At 36.8% G+C, this 14,902-nt stretch overlaps 2 protein-coding genes across 4 annotated transcripts in view; one reads left to right on the forward strand and one right to left on the reverse strand.

Annotated features, from left to right (window-relative positions):
* The window catches only part of LOC311081665 (uncharacterized protein), a gene marked incomplete at its 3' end in the record, with an annotated part of 465,213 nt that overhangs the window by 332,907 nt on the left and 117,404 nt on the right, over positions 1-14,902 (forward strand). The gene's annotated exons all lie outside the window — the stretch shown is intronic.
* The window catches only part of LOC311087734 (uncharacterized protein), a 29,527-nt gene that overhangs the window by 5,877 nt on the left and 8,748 nt on the right, over positions 1-14,902 (reverse strand). Inside the window, exons 4-5 of one of the 3 annotated variants that reach the window (XM_084121135.1) lie at positions 10,359-10,439; positions 8,169-9,586 (exon numbers count right to left, since the gene is read on the reverse strand). The exons of 1 other annotated variant lie outside the window; for it this stretch is intronic. In XM_084121135.1, coding sequence (XP_083977261.1) covers positions 10,373-10,439 — 67 coding nt within the window. In that variant the 3' untranslated portion in view covers positions 8,169-9,586; positions 10,359-10,372. Of the gene's footprint in view, positions 1-4,274; positions 4,767-8,168; positions 9,587-10,358; positions 10,440-14,902 lie in introns of those variants that run through there. One more of the 3 variants, XM_084121136.1, reaches the window with a different exon arrangement.

The following is a 14,902-nucleotide window of genomic DNA, read 5'->3' on the forward strand; positions in this document are numbered from 1 at the left end:
GATCTCTCAGGTGGATACGAGAAGATAACCTTGTCTTCACCAAGTGGATGGACAACAGAGAGGTGGCAATGTGCAGCAGTGTCCATGTTGCTTATGATGGGGACACTGTCAAGAGGAAGCAGAAAAATAGGGATGGATCTTGATCCTGGGAGACAACAAACACACCAGTACCAAAACCTATTTTGGATTACAACATGTACATGGGAGGGAGTGGACTTATCAGACCAGCTGATACAGTACTACTCAGTTCATCACACAACCAGAAGATGGTACAGAACCATGTTCTTTCATTTTATTGACATTGCTGTTGACCAATGGCTTTATAATGTACAAAGAAATACAAAAGCTGAGGAACACACCAGCCACCCAGCTCATCACCCACAGGGCCTACGTGGAGCAGCTTGTGGCTGAGCTGTGTGGTGTCGTGTCACAGTCGGGGCCGTGCCTGTACAGAGGAGAACTGGACATACAGCTGTGCCAATCTCAAAAACCAATTACAAGGCTGAGGTGTGAGAAATGTAAGGCAGATGGGGTCCCAAGAAAGGACACTTCATGGAAATGTAATGAGTGTGATGTGCAACTCTGCCTACAGCTAGAGCGTAACTGCTTTCACATGGGGCACAACATGTAAGAATAATGTTGAAAGACTGTTGTGCAAATACAGTGCACAGTGCCATCTAGATGTTGTTTTTGGATGTGTTTGGTAAATTGACATAGAAATTATAAGAAAATGTAAAGGGAACATGAATGTTCATTTTGAATTGAATATTCTGTGTTTTTCCAAAAAAAAAAAAAAAAAAAAAAAAAAAGTATGGTGACTACAGTCACAGAAATGTAAATAGTGATTTTGTTTCTTTATATTTTTTCACCCAATTTTTTACAGGTGTTCTAAAGCCTCTGAGGAATCAATATTTTATGTAAAATCCCATATTCATTATGGTTTACTCTTTTTATATAATAATAAAAAAATAAAATAATAATTTGAATTTCCGTTTTTTGTATTTATTGGTGATATATCACATCAGAACACATACAAGTAACTCAAGAAGTGAATTGTCAAGGCATCCACTTTGTAGCTGAGTCTATAGAATCCAGAAATATGACTTTCTTAACTCTGCTATGAAAATTGACCCTTCCAGAAGTCAAAATATCAACATAGTGCCAGGCGGACTAAAAACCCCTTAGACCTTGAAGGGTTAAGGTCATTTGTAGCATATGTAGGGCCCAAACATAAACTCAAGCCCAGAGGCCCCAGACCCCTCAGTCCTGCCCTGATTCTATTTATATTTGTGCTATTGTTTGTAATTTGTTATTTTTACTTGCACTGTTTACTTGTCTTTATATTTATTTAAAAAAAAAAACTATTATGTCTTACTTTATGTCTTAATGTCAGATTTGGATGTCACAAACATTAAAGGGATAGTTTGCCCAAAAATGATATTTAAGCCATGATTTACTCACCCTAAAGCCGTTCGAGATGCATGCGTCAATCTTTTTTCAGACGAACACATTTTCAGTTATTTTAGAAAATGTCTTAGATCTTTCAGTGGTTATAATGTGAGGCAATGGGGTCCAGCTGATTCAAGTCGGAAAATGTACATGCATCCTTCTCAAAAATAATCAATTATTTTTGAGAAGGATGCATGTACATTTTCCGACTTGAATCAGCTTTAGGGTGAGTAAATCATGGCTTAAATATCATTTTTGGGCGAACTATCCCTTTAACTTTTTTTTTGTGATGGGCCAGTGAAAATGCTTGCAGGGCAAGTAAAAATCTGAACCAGAATGAACCTGTAGAAAAGCTCCTTTTTTGTTGAGCCCAGCAAATATCAAGACCTGCCTTTTTAGTTACAAAATAAAGTTTTGTTACTCTGAAAAAAATTGGCCCACCCTACATCTCAAAGCTGGAGCCGGGCCTGGTGTTGTTTAAAGTTCATAGTAATTGTTCTGACTTCATGAAGCCTCATGGTGTGAATGATACATCAAACTGACTAGAACAAACTCTTTGAAATGTATATGATACTGGATATCAAGGGTGAAACTGTGAATAATGTAGACAGAAAGCAATCTCATTCAATGTCGGTCATGTGTGCGGTCAAATATAATTTATTAGGCATTTAAAAGCTATATTGAGAAAATTAAAACATGGAAAGCTCAAAAAGCAATCATATCAGGACACTTCATGACTTTCAGAACTAAAATTATTCCTGATTAAAGCAGAATCTGCAGAAAATAAGTAAATGGACAATAACACTGAGATGTTGATAAAATGAGTAAAGACTTTAATCAATAATTATATGAAGCAAATACAAATATTAATTAAAAGTGAAAGCAAATAAGACAGATCTCTCTCTTTACTGACTTATAAGAGCCAAAGAATGTCAAGAGAAGAAGAAAAGTGTCGTTTCAAAGATACAGGAAAGTATATAATGTATTTGCATGGTAGAAGTGGAAGAGAAGATGTTAAAATGAAAAACAATGTAAACGAATTAATTAATATCAGATTCATGTCTCTCTTAAAAGTGTTATGGCCTCTTCTTCATTTCCCTGAACTTTGCCTACAAAGGTTTTTCCAGTGTGAATTTTCTGGTGGTCTTTCAGTTCCTCTTCTGTAGTAAAGGACTTCAGCACTGAAACACACACCGCCGTGTCTTTTCTGCTGTAATATTACGAATGAATATTCTCCTTTGTGTGAATCTTCAGGTGTTTCTTCAGGACTGAAGCTCAATGAAACTGTTTACCGCACTGATCACAGTTAAATGGTCTTTCATCAGAATGAGAAGCTGATGTGATTTCAGAGCGAAAGCCTGAGCCGCTTCTTCCCAGTATGAACCCTCATGTGCAGGGCCGGAGTGGGGCCACTTTTCAGCCCGGGAGTTTCAGGCCCAAGACCGGCCCACTTTTTCCATGGTGGAATTCCAAATTAGCACTTTTTTTTAATTGGATAAATGAAGCAACAGTTCAGCTCGTACTATTGTGTAGTTTGTATTAATACCATGGGTTAACAAATGATGTAAAGGTTAAATAATAATTCACTTAGACTTTATAAGAAGCATAAGAAGCAATTGCAACTTTTTCACACAATTCTGACTTTATATTTCGCAATTCTGACTTTATAACACGCAATTGACCCTTCGCAGGGAGCTTGATTGACAGGCGATCTAACCAATCATAATCCACCATCCGCCATTTTGTCCGACAAAGCAGTCAGGAGAGATAGCAGATTAACATGGGAGAATTTGAACTTGAAAAACGGAATGTACTGACGCATTTCCACGGTTAAAACAACATTCCTTCTTATGTTCATTCATGTTTATTTGATGCTATAAATTAACTAGAAGGAAGAGATGATTGGTTCACGAGCAGCTTTAACTGATGCTCTACAGCGATCTGTCAGACACATTTAAGAGCCACAAAACGGTATGTATCGTTTAAATTTCTTTTAAAAAATGACCAAATTTGAAAGGTGAGACTTTGTTTAATATGTCTAATATCAAAAGTAACCGAAAAGTAACCTGGTCTGTCCTGTCTGTCAGCGTGCTGTCAGTCTCCTCTCTGCTCCGCGATGTATTTTTCACTGCGTGAGAACATGGTGTGGCGTGAGAGCAGCGTAGCTTGTCGGGCATAGTGACAGTAACTAAGGGGGGCGGGTCTTTGCGAAGGGTCAATTGCGACTTTATTTCACGCAATTCTGACTTATATCTCACAATTCTGACTCTATATCTTGCAGTTCTGACTTTATAAGCAATTGCACTTTATATCACGCAATTCTGACTTTATATCTCACAATTCTGACTCCATATCTTGCAGTTCTGACTTCATATTTCGCAATTCTGACTTTATAACACGTTTTATGACTTTATATCACACAATTCTGACTCTATATCTTGCCGTTCTGACTTTATAAGCAATTGCGACTTTATTTCACGCAGTTCTGACTTTATATATTGCAATTCTGACTTTATAATAAGCAATCGCAACTTTATTTCACACAATTCTGACTTTATATCTCGCAATTCTGACTTTATAACACACAATTGCGACTTTATATCACGCAATTCTGACTCTATATCTCACAATTCTTTATAACACGCAATTGCGACTTTATTTCAGGCAATTCTGACTTTATATCTTACAATTCTGACTTTATAACATGCAATTGCGACTTTATTTCACGCAATTATTACTTTATATCTCGCAATTCTGATTTTTTTTTCTCATGCAAACTCGCAATTGTGAGATAAAAAGTCGCAATTATCTTTTAAAATGTTTTATTCTGTGGCGGAAACAAAGCTTCCATACCTCCTGGCCTCTTCCTCCCATCCATCCTCCCTGACGCGTTCCGTTACGGCCGGCCCAGCTATCAGTAGGCGCAGGCGGTGCCGCGGTAGCCTCCCTGAGAAAACGTTTTGAAAAGACGGGCTATGGACCCAACCATTTCTATAGGAGGGGAGGGGAGAACTCCCTCACATGGTACAACCCATGCTGAGTTGTGCGCTGCGGTGTCAGAATGCGGAACGTTTGTAGCCTAATGTAACTGATGTGACATTGAAATGTGAAAAAAAAAAATAAAAAAAAAATAATCCTCGACCAGCCCAAAGGTGACGCGGCCCACCGGGAATACTCCCGATTCTCCCGATTACCCACTCCGGGCCTGCTCATGTGAATCTTCAGACTTGATTTACATGTGAAGCGTTTTTTACACTGAGGGCAGGAGACAGATTTTTTGGCTTCTGTTTTTCATTTCTTGTTCACGTCCATCAGATCTAAAAGAAAAATTAAATCAAGTGAGTTTTAATGGACTATTTTATGCAAACAATTTGCTAATCATATCTTACTCATGTAGTTTAAGTAGTGATGGGCGATTTCAAAACACTTCTTCACGAATCTCAGACACCTTTATGAATATTTTGTTTCAAATCAGTGGTTAAGAGCATGTATCAAACTGCAAAAGACATGTTTCAAACATATCTTCTGTAAAATACAGGTTTGTGTACATATTTTGTATCTATACATTTGTTATTGTTCTGTATACAGTAGGTAGTCAACCAGAATGCCTATTACCACCACGGCAAAAATAAACCAGTCACATTTCAAAATGACCGCCAGGTGGCGCAAAGGGATATTGTGCAAAACAGCAGCAATTGCCGCATTTTTTTAATTGCCGAAATGTAAGTGGGGTTAATGTCAATTAACAGTAAGGATGAAATACTACAACTATGGTAAACAGAATAGATAATTTTTTTAAGGACAGAAAAATAGAATAAAAAGTTAAAAATAGAGACGAGAACAATATAACCTTTATTTCATATTGTAGGCCAAGACGTCGGTGGGCGACAAGTCTATTCCCCCGGGGAGCAGTGCGATAACAAAAATAACAGAATTTTCAAAGCTGATTATTTTTACTATTCTATTGAGGAATGAGACGAATAAAGAGCACTTCTCGCTCGTGTGAGCGAACCCACACTGGAGTAACGAACATTTGGGCATTTCGCAACAAGTAAATTCATGGTTGAGTTGTAGAACTTGTTTCGATCATTTAGATGACACGGTTTCAAATCCCAAACCAACATGGACTAATGTAATTTTTATATTTGCCCATTAATTCATTTTATAGCCTTTTATTGATGCAGTGAGATTTGTCTAGTTCTAAAACTCTGTTACACCATAGTTTTCTGCTTATATTTATAAAATAAAATTACCATGCATATCCATTTTACACTAAGGAACAAAAATTATACAACAGAATGACTTTACATATGTAGCCTATAATAATAACAATCAAAAGCAGTTCTGTAAAAAAAAAATCAATATATATTTTGGGGTTCCATGTAATTAATGCTACTTCACCAATAGACCATATAAAATAAATAAAATAAAGATATGCAACACGCACGTTTAAATGACAAACAATAAAATCAGAACCAGCGTTTCAGTTAAGTTCGTGGTTTCAGTGGCCGTAATGCATGCATGACTTTTCAAAATGTCACAAAGCGGTTTGAGACTGTTTTGAATTAAATGTTGAAGTTTATAATTAAGTGTTTTGGCACACCAACGCCACTTGCCTCAGCTCAGTCGCGATACGAAATCGGCTCTGTCTAAAGCCTGATTATGAAATCCATATATAACCGAGAGGTAGCCTACAGAGGATCTACTCAAACATGTTCAGCTATCATGTGAGCGCTTCCCAATGAGGAAAGGACAAGGAAAGGGTGAAAATCTCGCTCTAATTAAATGTATAAATGTATTTATTCAATAAATAAAATGTATTTTTCAATGTTGCAATATTGTTTAATTTAAGTTCATAATTATTCTATAAATGTTATTTATTTTAACAGCAGCACGAATCACTGTGGTTCGAGATTTAGCCTATTTGATTAAAAGAAATAAAAACTTTATTCACAAATCGCATGCACCCTGGTTGTAAGGATTCAACGAATTTAAATTTAAATAGAATTTAATATTGAGTTGAACATTTTGTTCATGACAACAAATGAACAAGCATTTGAAGATTGTATTTAGTTTTGCTTGGAAAAAGCTGTCCCAAACCGAAGTAGCCCGTTTTAACCGTTTTAATTCTTCAATTATTGAAATATTTAGTAATAAACATTTATGACAGAAATATGTAGCTTAAATTATTTAAATCCCATGTTGCAGGTTAACCACCACTGTCGATTAATGGGTACATAAATCACTCAAGATATGTATATCATTTTTAAAATGTCTCAAAAATGGTCTTAAAGACCATTTTTTTACGTTTTTGGTATTAACAGGTTTTTTTACGCAATTCGGTGATGACGTCACATTGAGGAGAAGTGGAGGAAAGGTAGCCTCAGCCTAGTATTAGAACTATGTCGACTGACTGGGATGAGGAAGAGGTGGCAAGAGCCAACATGTATGATGGCCTGCAGCCGTATAATTTCGAACCTGCCAGACGTGAGAGGGCAAATGAGGAATTGCCAAGAACTGATGGCCGTCAAAGCCAATTAAATGCATGGTCCGAGGAGAATGAGTGGAGAGTTGGTGAAGTGTCCTGGTGAGTTGCAACACTTTTTTTTTTTTTTTTACTGTCATTGAATAGCACCGAGTGAAAAATCGAAGGTATCATAGAATAGAAATAGAAGGCATCATGCTATCTATATGGGCGTTTCTAAGCATTTATCTCTTCCTCCGGTAAAAATGTTGTTGCAAACGTAGCCTCTGCGTGTCTTTCGCTGTGTTTGGCAGGTGCTTGTGTGGGCGGTGCCGTCCCATGGAAACTGCGTTGGAAAGCTTGTGCTGTAGGGAAGTGAGTTTGGTCGCTGGTCGAGGAGCTCACCCCGCGACGTGCCTCACTCAGCATCCAGGATTTGAGGCATGCTGCCTGAATCCGGTTGAGCTGAAGATAGCATACACAGACAAATTGTACCCACTGTCTGAGCTGTTTTCCACACACAAGTGTTCAATCCAGTTGTTTCAACTGGTTTTGTAGAATTTTAGAGTGTGTGAGCAGTGTGTGTGATTGTTAACAAGCTGGCATTATCTAAACATGAACTGTAAACGCGTTGAAAGAATGGGAGTGAGCAGCAGATACAGAGCGCTTTAATTTGTGATCAACCTCGTTTTATTGTAAGGTGAATTCAACAAGGCATGCTGTGTCTTTGAAGCAACAAAGGCTATTTGTTAAATTTTTTTCTTTCGTGATTTGTGTGGATGACACCCAGCGACATATACAGTATTAACAGCTGTATGATGTGTTTTTACCTTGAAATGTTTAATTTCGAGAAATACCTGGCGCACGCAGTGAGGGAGACAAAAGAAACTTACTAAAAAGAGATCCAGCACGAGAGAGAGGGAAAGAAAAGCGCCTGTTCTTAATTTATGTTGCTTTGAACTATTTTCGTTTTGTACAGTTTTAATTTTTAACTTAGCTGCAATATTTTTGGCAATACAAATTTAAAATAAGATAAGAATAAGAATAAGATTCTGTGTTTCTTATTTTGCATCACAAAGGGAATAAACTCTAAACTTGATGCAACCCTGGTTTAAATAAATAAACTGTCCTGACACTTTATTTAAACCTTGAAATGTGCGATTGGGCTTCAAACTTAATTTTATCGTTCTTTTACTTTTTTGTGTGTGTGTGTGTGTGTGTGTGTGTGAAAGCAATCCCAGCAAACATTTGGACGTACAGTTAGCACAACATTTTATTGATCTTGAACAGCCACAATTTCTCTATTTTTTTTCAATGTTTAACATTTGTTAACCAAACTAAAATACCAATTACAAAATACTGAATTATTATATAAAGGGATAGTTCAACCAAAAAAGAAAATTCTGTCATTTACTCGCCCTCATGTTCCAAACCTGTATGAGTTTCTTTCTTCTGCTGAACACAAAAGAAGATATTTTGAAGAATGGGTCTCATTCATGAAGCATTCGTAAATATACGAGTAAATATGTGAGTGATTTGCACGTAGAGACCTTCCCGAAAACTCTTCTCCTGATTCACAAATACTTCGTAAACGTCAGATGTGATAGTGAAATGTGTGTGTGTGTAAATTCCAATCAGTCGTAAATAGGACGCGCGTGCACGCTCATTCTCAATTACCATAAATCCGGCCCATTAAATCCAACTGACAACTATATATGGGCATCATATTATGACACCAAACGAAGGATTTCAACATGTCTCCTCAAAAGCGAATGAAAAAGAGAAATTTCTCAGATGCAGAAATTGAAGTTTTATTATCAGAAGTTCATTCAAAACGGCACATTTTATTTTCAAGCATACATAGTGGCGTATCAGGTCCTAAAAAAAGGAAGCTTGGCAGCATATTATAGATGCAGTTTATGGAGTTTCATCTGTTTATCGAACAGTCCCAGAAGTGAAAAGAAAATGGTCCGACATGAAGCTTGACTGCAACACTTGTGACTTGCGGACTTGTGTTCCGTTTGCAGATGCTATTATTGGCTCTCACAATAAAAGTAAAAAGAAAAACCGTACGTAATTGCAATATAGAATATTTTTTCAAAATGCTGTGTAAATATGTACCAGATTAAGGTGAATTAAAATGCAGCCTTATTAGTGAGCAAAACGTTTGGATGTTAAACGCACTATTTACGCGTGGCTGGGAGCAGGTGTAGATTTCTTTCATACCAACTAACATTTGGAAAATACGAATATTTTAATGAATCCGAAAATTTACGCCAGAACCACTTTACACACGATTTACACAAAAATTCGTTCTGCTCGTGTTTCATGAATGAGACCCAATGTTTGTAACCAAGCAAATTGAGCAACCATTAACTACCATTATTGGAGAAAAAATTATTATGGTAGTTAATGGGAAGCGACATCTGCTTGGTTACAAACATTCTTCTAAACATTGTTGTGTTTAGCATAACATAGAAAGGTATACAAGTTTGAAACATTAGGTTGAGTTAATGATGACAATTTTCATTTTTGGGTGAACTATCCCTTAAACACATTGTTTGGCTCATTTTTTGTATCCACCAGCTCTTCCTGGAGAGTGTTTCAGGTGTTCTGCCATTGCTGCATCAATTTCAGAGTCTGTAGCATTTGGGCTCCACCTCTTCACAGCATCTAAGTGAAGAGAATATATTTCTTTTTAAAATAAATCAAATTAAAAATGTGAGGTAAATGACATGCACTTATTTTCAAAATATTTGTATGGTTTACAGCTAAATTTAAAAAAACATGGAACAAGATGAATGAATCATGAATGAAACATTAGAAAAAGGTAATCAACATGCATTACATTTTATTTTATTGTATGAAAGATGTTCTGCTTTAAATTGGTGTTAGATCAGTTGGGGGGCAGGGGGAACAGCATTTGTCCCCTGCCTCTTCAATACCACTGTGGTGCCCTTGAGAAATACCCTTAACTAGATGTGTAACTGTGAGAAAGTGAACAGGACATTTCTGATAAAGACAGGTGGGCTGATGTCCCCTGAATAGATATCAACCCTTGCCCTTCGTCATCTCCACTTCTTTTGGTATTCAGAGGACATGTTTAGCAATTCTAAAATTACAAAATATTTTTAAAGCAGTTACTGAAAACATACATGTTCAAATCCAGCTAAACATTTCATTCTATTTCAGATAATTTACTTTCTGAAAGAAACTCTCAAAAGGCTACATTAATAAGTTACAGTAATAACTTTGACTATCATTAAACATACTTTATACTATGGTATACCGTTGTATAAGTTCAAAGTAACTTTTAGCCTACTAGCTAATTTTAGCCAAACTCAGTAAATTTCAGTTGACAATGTGGGCATCATTTCTTTCGGTTCATTCATGTCAAAAAAGTAAAACTCAAGCACGTAAATCTAATAATACAAAATGTACTTACCCAACAGTAGATTTTTAATAATGTCGATACAACTCCCTCCTCAATTCCTCCTCTCCTCGTGGTTGTTCAATGTTCCGGAGTCTATGGGGAGAACCATAGACAGTATATAAACTGGACACAGCGACCTCATTGGATTCAACGGAGACAAGTGAAGTCAGTTAGAAGAACTGACTTCCTGGGGGTCGAGCGTACTGCGCAGACTCAAACTGAGCTTGACGACGTAGATGTGACGTGAGCAACCCGTCTGTCTTCTAGTAGCTGTGCCAAGAGAAATCTGAATCATTCCCTTCCGAAACTTGCAGAGACGGAGAGTGTGAGTAGGAGGTGTCCATGAGGAGCAGGAGAAACTTTTGCTAAGTATTCTTATTAATTATTTTGTAATTTTGCCTCCACGTCCCCCTGACTGCCCGTGAGCTTCTCCTCCTGTCCATACGGTAATCTCTCTACTGTGCGACAGAGAGTCGCATGGTTAGGACACAATCGTTAGCCTATTTTTACAAAAACTGCATCTACGGGGCCATACATAAGCTACAAGGTAATGGAGCCTTTTATACATTTTTGTGTTTCTTTAGAAATAAATAATGGACAAATTAAGTCTTTAAACGCCTCAGATGTAAAGTTATTCACTGTCAAAGTGACACCAAAATGAATGGGAGTCAATGGGATGCTAACAGCAGGTGGAGGTCCGCTAATCAATGGCGGTGCCCGGGGAAACTTCAATTTATTCCGAATGACTGCCCCCCTGGGGAGAACGTGTTAACATCTCGCGAGATAATCTATCCCATCGCGGGATTTTGTAATATCGCGAGATCTTTTGTTACTACATCTTGGCAGCACAGTTTTGGCAATTACATCCAACTCAGACATAAATGGTGACCAGATATATTTCTGTTTTACATGTATATGCATACATTCCATAAAAAAAAATAACAACGAATACATCAGGTACAACAGGTTGAAACTTAACCACACTAGGCACTTTGTGATTATAATTTATTTAAACAAGATAAAGTAAATATATTTACTTTGTATACAAATCGTGTATTTCATAAAGATAATTCCTGGGGTTTTTTTTCTGTCTTGCTTGCTTTTTTCTCGTCTATTCACAGCCTTGACTAAACGTGTAAAGGACGTCAGTGGACATCTTCACAACCTCTTAAAAACTACTTGGGCAATTAAAATAATTATTGCAGTATTAACCATGCAAGGATTAAGCACAGCTTTTGCATATTTCACAAGGATTTCATAAAGGGTCATGATGGACTATAAATGCACGTGTAAAAGACGTCCTCTCCCCCGATACACTATATATTGAACTACACATAGCTAAAAGTTAAAAGTTTTAAAGGGGTGGTTCAGGATTTTGAACATCGGACCTCATTTCCAAGTTAGCCTGTGTGTTATTTATCAGTAGAGACAGTTTTCAAAAATTTTCACCCAGTCCTTCCAGTTGCATAGTTCACCGGTGCTAGGCTAGCGCGAGTCAACGGTATATGCTAGCCTGCCATTAAAAACAGTTTTACCCACTCCACAGTACACCAAAAGCAAATCAATTATAACGCCAGACTACCGATGTAAATGTCTGTTGAGAGAATAATGTTAGAAATCAAACTACCCTTTCATCGCATTGCAATAGTTATACTTTGTTACCTGTATTTATTAGCACAGTCTACAGCAGCGGCGAATGTCAAGTCAAGTCAAGTCAAGTATATTTGTATAGCGCTTTTCACAATACAGAATGTATCAAAGCAGCTTCACATTATTAAATCAAAATAACACAACAAGGTTTGTTTCTAGTGGAAAAACGTCCACGTTTGGTAAGGCTGATCAATAGTATTATTGATTGATTTAATTAAATTAAATATCCCCAACTGAGCAAGCCAAAGGCAACAGTGGCAAGGAACAGAAAAAACTCCAAGTCAAATCAAATCAAATCAAGTATATTTGTATAGCGCTTTTCACAATACAGATTGTATCAAAGCAGCTTCACAGTATTAAATTAAAATAAAATAATACAACAAGGTTTGTTTCTAGTGGAATTTATTGATTGATAGAATAAAATTAAATATCCCCAAAATATCCCCAACTGAGCAAGCCAAAGGCAACAGTGGCAAGGAACCGAAAAAACTCCATCAAGTGACCTAATGGTGTCCTAAAACTCCATCAGGTGACCTAATGGAGAAAAAAAATAACCTTGGGAGAACCCAGGCTCAGTAGGGGGCCAGTTCTCCTCTGGCATTTATGAACTAGAGGCCGGATTGTAGTTTGAACTGTAAGATTAACAATATTATATGAATGCCTGGCCGAAAAGATGCGTCTTTAATCTAGTTTTAAACTGGGAGAGCGAGTCCGAGCAACGAACAGTATCAGGAAGACTTTTCCAGAGTTTCGGAGCCAAATGTGAAAATGCTCTCCCTCCTTTGGTTGATCTGGATATCCTAGGTATGACCAAAAGCCTCGAATTTAGTGATCTTAAAGAGTGCGATGGATTATAGGGCGATAGAAGATCCGTTAAATAGACTGGAGCTAAGCCGTTTAGGGCTTTATAAGTCAGTAGCAATACCTTATAATTAATACAGAACTTAATAGGTAGCCAATGTAGTGATGATAAAATCGGTGTTATATGATCATATTTTCTTGATCTAGTAAGAACTCTAGCAGCTGCATTTTGGACTAACTGTAGCTTGTTTATTGAGGATGCAGGACAACCAACTAATAAAGCATTAAAGTAATCTAGTCTCGAGGTCATGAATGCATGAACTAACTTTTCTGCATCAGAAACTGATAGCATATTACGTAGCTTAGCAATGTTTCTAAGGTGGAAAAAGGCTGTTTTTGTAACATACGAAATATGATTTTCAAAAGACAGGTTACAATCAAGTATAACACCCAGGTCTTTTACTGTAGAGGATAAAATAACAGGACATCCTACGATGTTAAAGTTGTATTGTGAGAGGTTCTGAGGGCGTTTTTTTGAACCGATGATTAGTACCTCTGTCTTGTCTGGATTTAATAAAAGAAAATTACACGTCATCCATTCTTTTATATCTTTAACACACTCTGTCAATTTGGATAATTTAGCGTTTTCTTCCGGCCATGATGAAATATATATTTGAGTGTCATCAGCATAACAATGGAAACTAATTCCATGTTTCCTTATAATATTTCCAAGTGGCATCATATATATTGAGAATAATAGAGGGCCTAACACAGATCCCTGCGGCACTCCATAGTTTACTGGAGTTATGATCGATTTTTCTCCATTAAAATAGACAAAATGGTAGCGGTCAGATAAGTATGATCTAAACTAGCTTAATGCTTGTCCTTGAACACCAGTATAATTTTGTAGTCGATCTAAGATTATTGTGTGATCTATAGTATCGAACGCAGCACTTAGATCAAGTAAAACTAGTATTGAGATACAGCCTTGGTCAGAAGCTAAAAGTAAATCATTTGTGACTTTAACGAGCGCAGTTTCAGTGCTATGATGCGGCCTGAATCCTGACTGAAACTTTTCATAGATATCATTTTCCTGCAAGAAAGAGCCCAGTTGAGTGGACACAACTTTTTCTAGTATTTTAGACATAAATGGAAGATTTGAAATGGGTCTATAATTTGCTAGATTATTATGATCTAATTGTGGTTTCTTAATGAGAGGTTTTATAACTGCCAGTTTAAATGTTCTTGGAACATGACCTAAAGATAAAGATGAGTTAATAATATTGAGGAGAGGCTCTTCCACTACAGGTAACACTTCTTTCAGTAGTTTAGTTGGTATAGGATCTAATAAACATGTTGTTGTTTTAGATGAAGTAATAAGTTTATTTAACACTTTTTGTTCTATAGTTGTAAAGCACTGTAATTGTTCTTGCGGGGTGATAATTGAGGCTGAATTATAAGGCACAATTGAGGATTGAACGTTTGCAATTGTGGTTCTGATGTTTTCTATTTTCTCAGTGAAGAAGTTCATGAAATCATTACTACTAAACTGTAACGGGATATTTTGTTCGGGTGACGTCTGTTTATTTGTTAGTCTAGCCACGGTGTTAAATAAAAACCTAGGATTGTTTTGGTTGACATACTGTCTTTCCACGCGATTCTAAAGACCTCTAAATTAGTTTGTTTCCAATTACGCTCTAAATTACGTGTTTCTCTCTTTAGAACATGCGTAGTATTGTTGTACCATGGTGCTTTACTTTTCTCTCTGACCTTTTTTAATCTAATGGGTGCAACAATATCCAATGTTCTAGAGAGAATGGTGCTCATAGTGCTAGTTAGTTCCTCTAGTTCATCTGTTTGTTTGGGTTCAGGCAGCAGCTGAGATAAGCAATTTGAGAAATTATCTATGGTGGATGGAAGGATTGTTCTGCCTGGTCGATAACGCGGCGCAGCATGACATATTACAGCAGTACGTAATATGCAAGTTACCATGTAATGGTCAGTGACATCATCACTTTGTGGAATGATATCTATATCGGTTGGATCAGTTCCATATGATATAATTAAATCGAGTGTATGATTAAGACGATGAGTTGGTCTGGTGA

Source organism: Abramis brama (assembly GCF_963993115.1).
Source record: "Abramis brama genome assembly, chromosome: 1".
Taxonomy (NCBI): Eukaryota; Metazoa; Chordata; class Actinopteri; order Cypriniformes; family Leuciscidae; genus Abramis; species Abramis brama.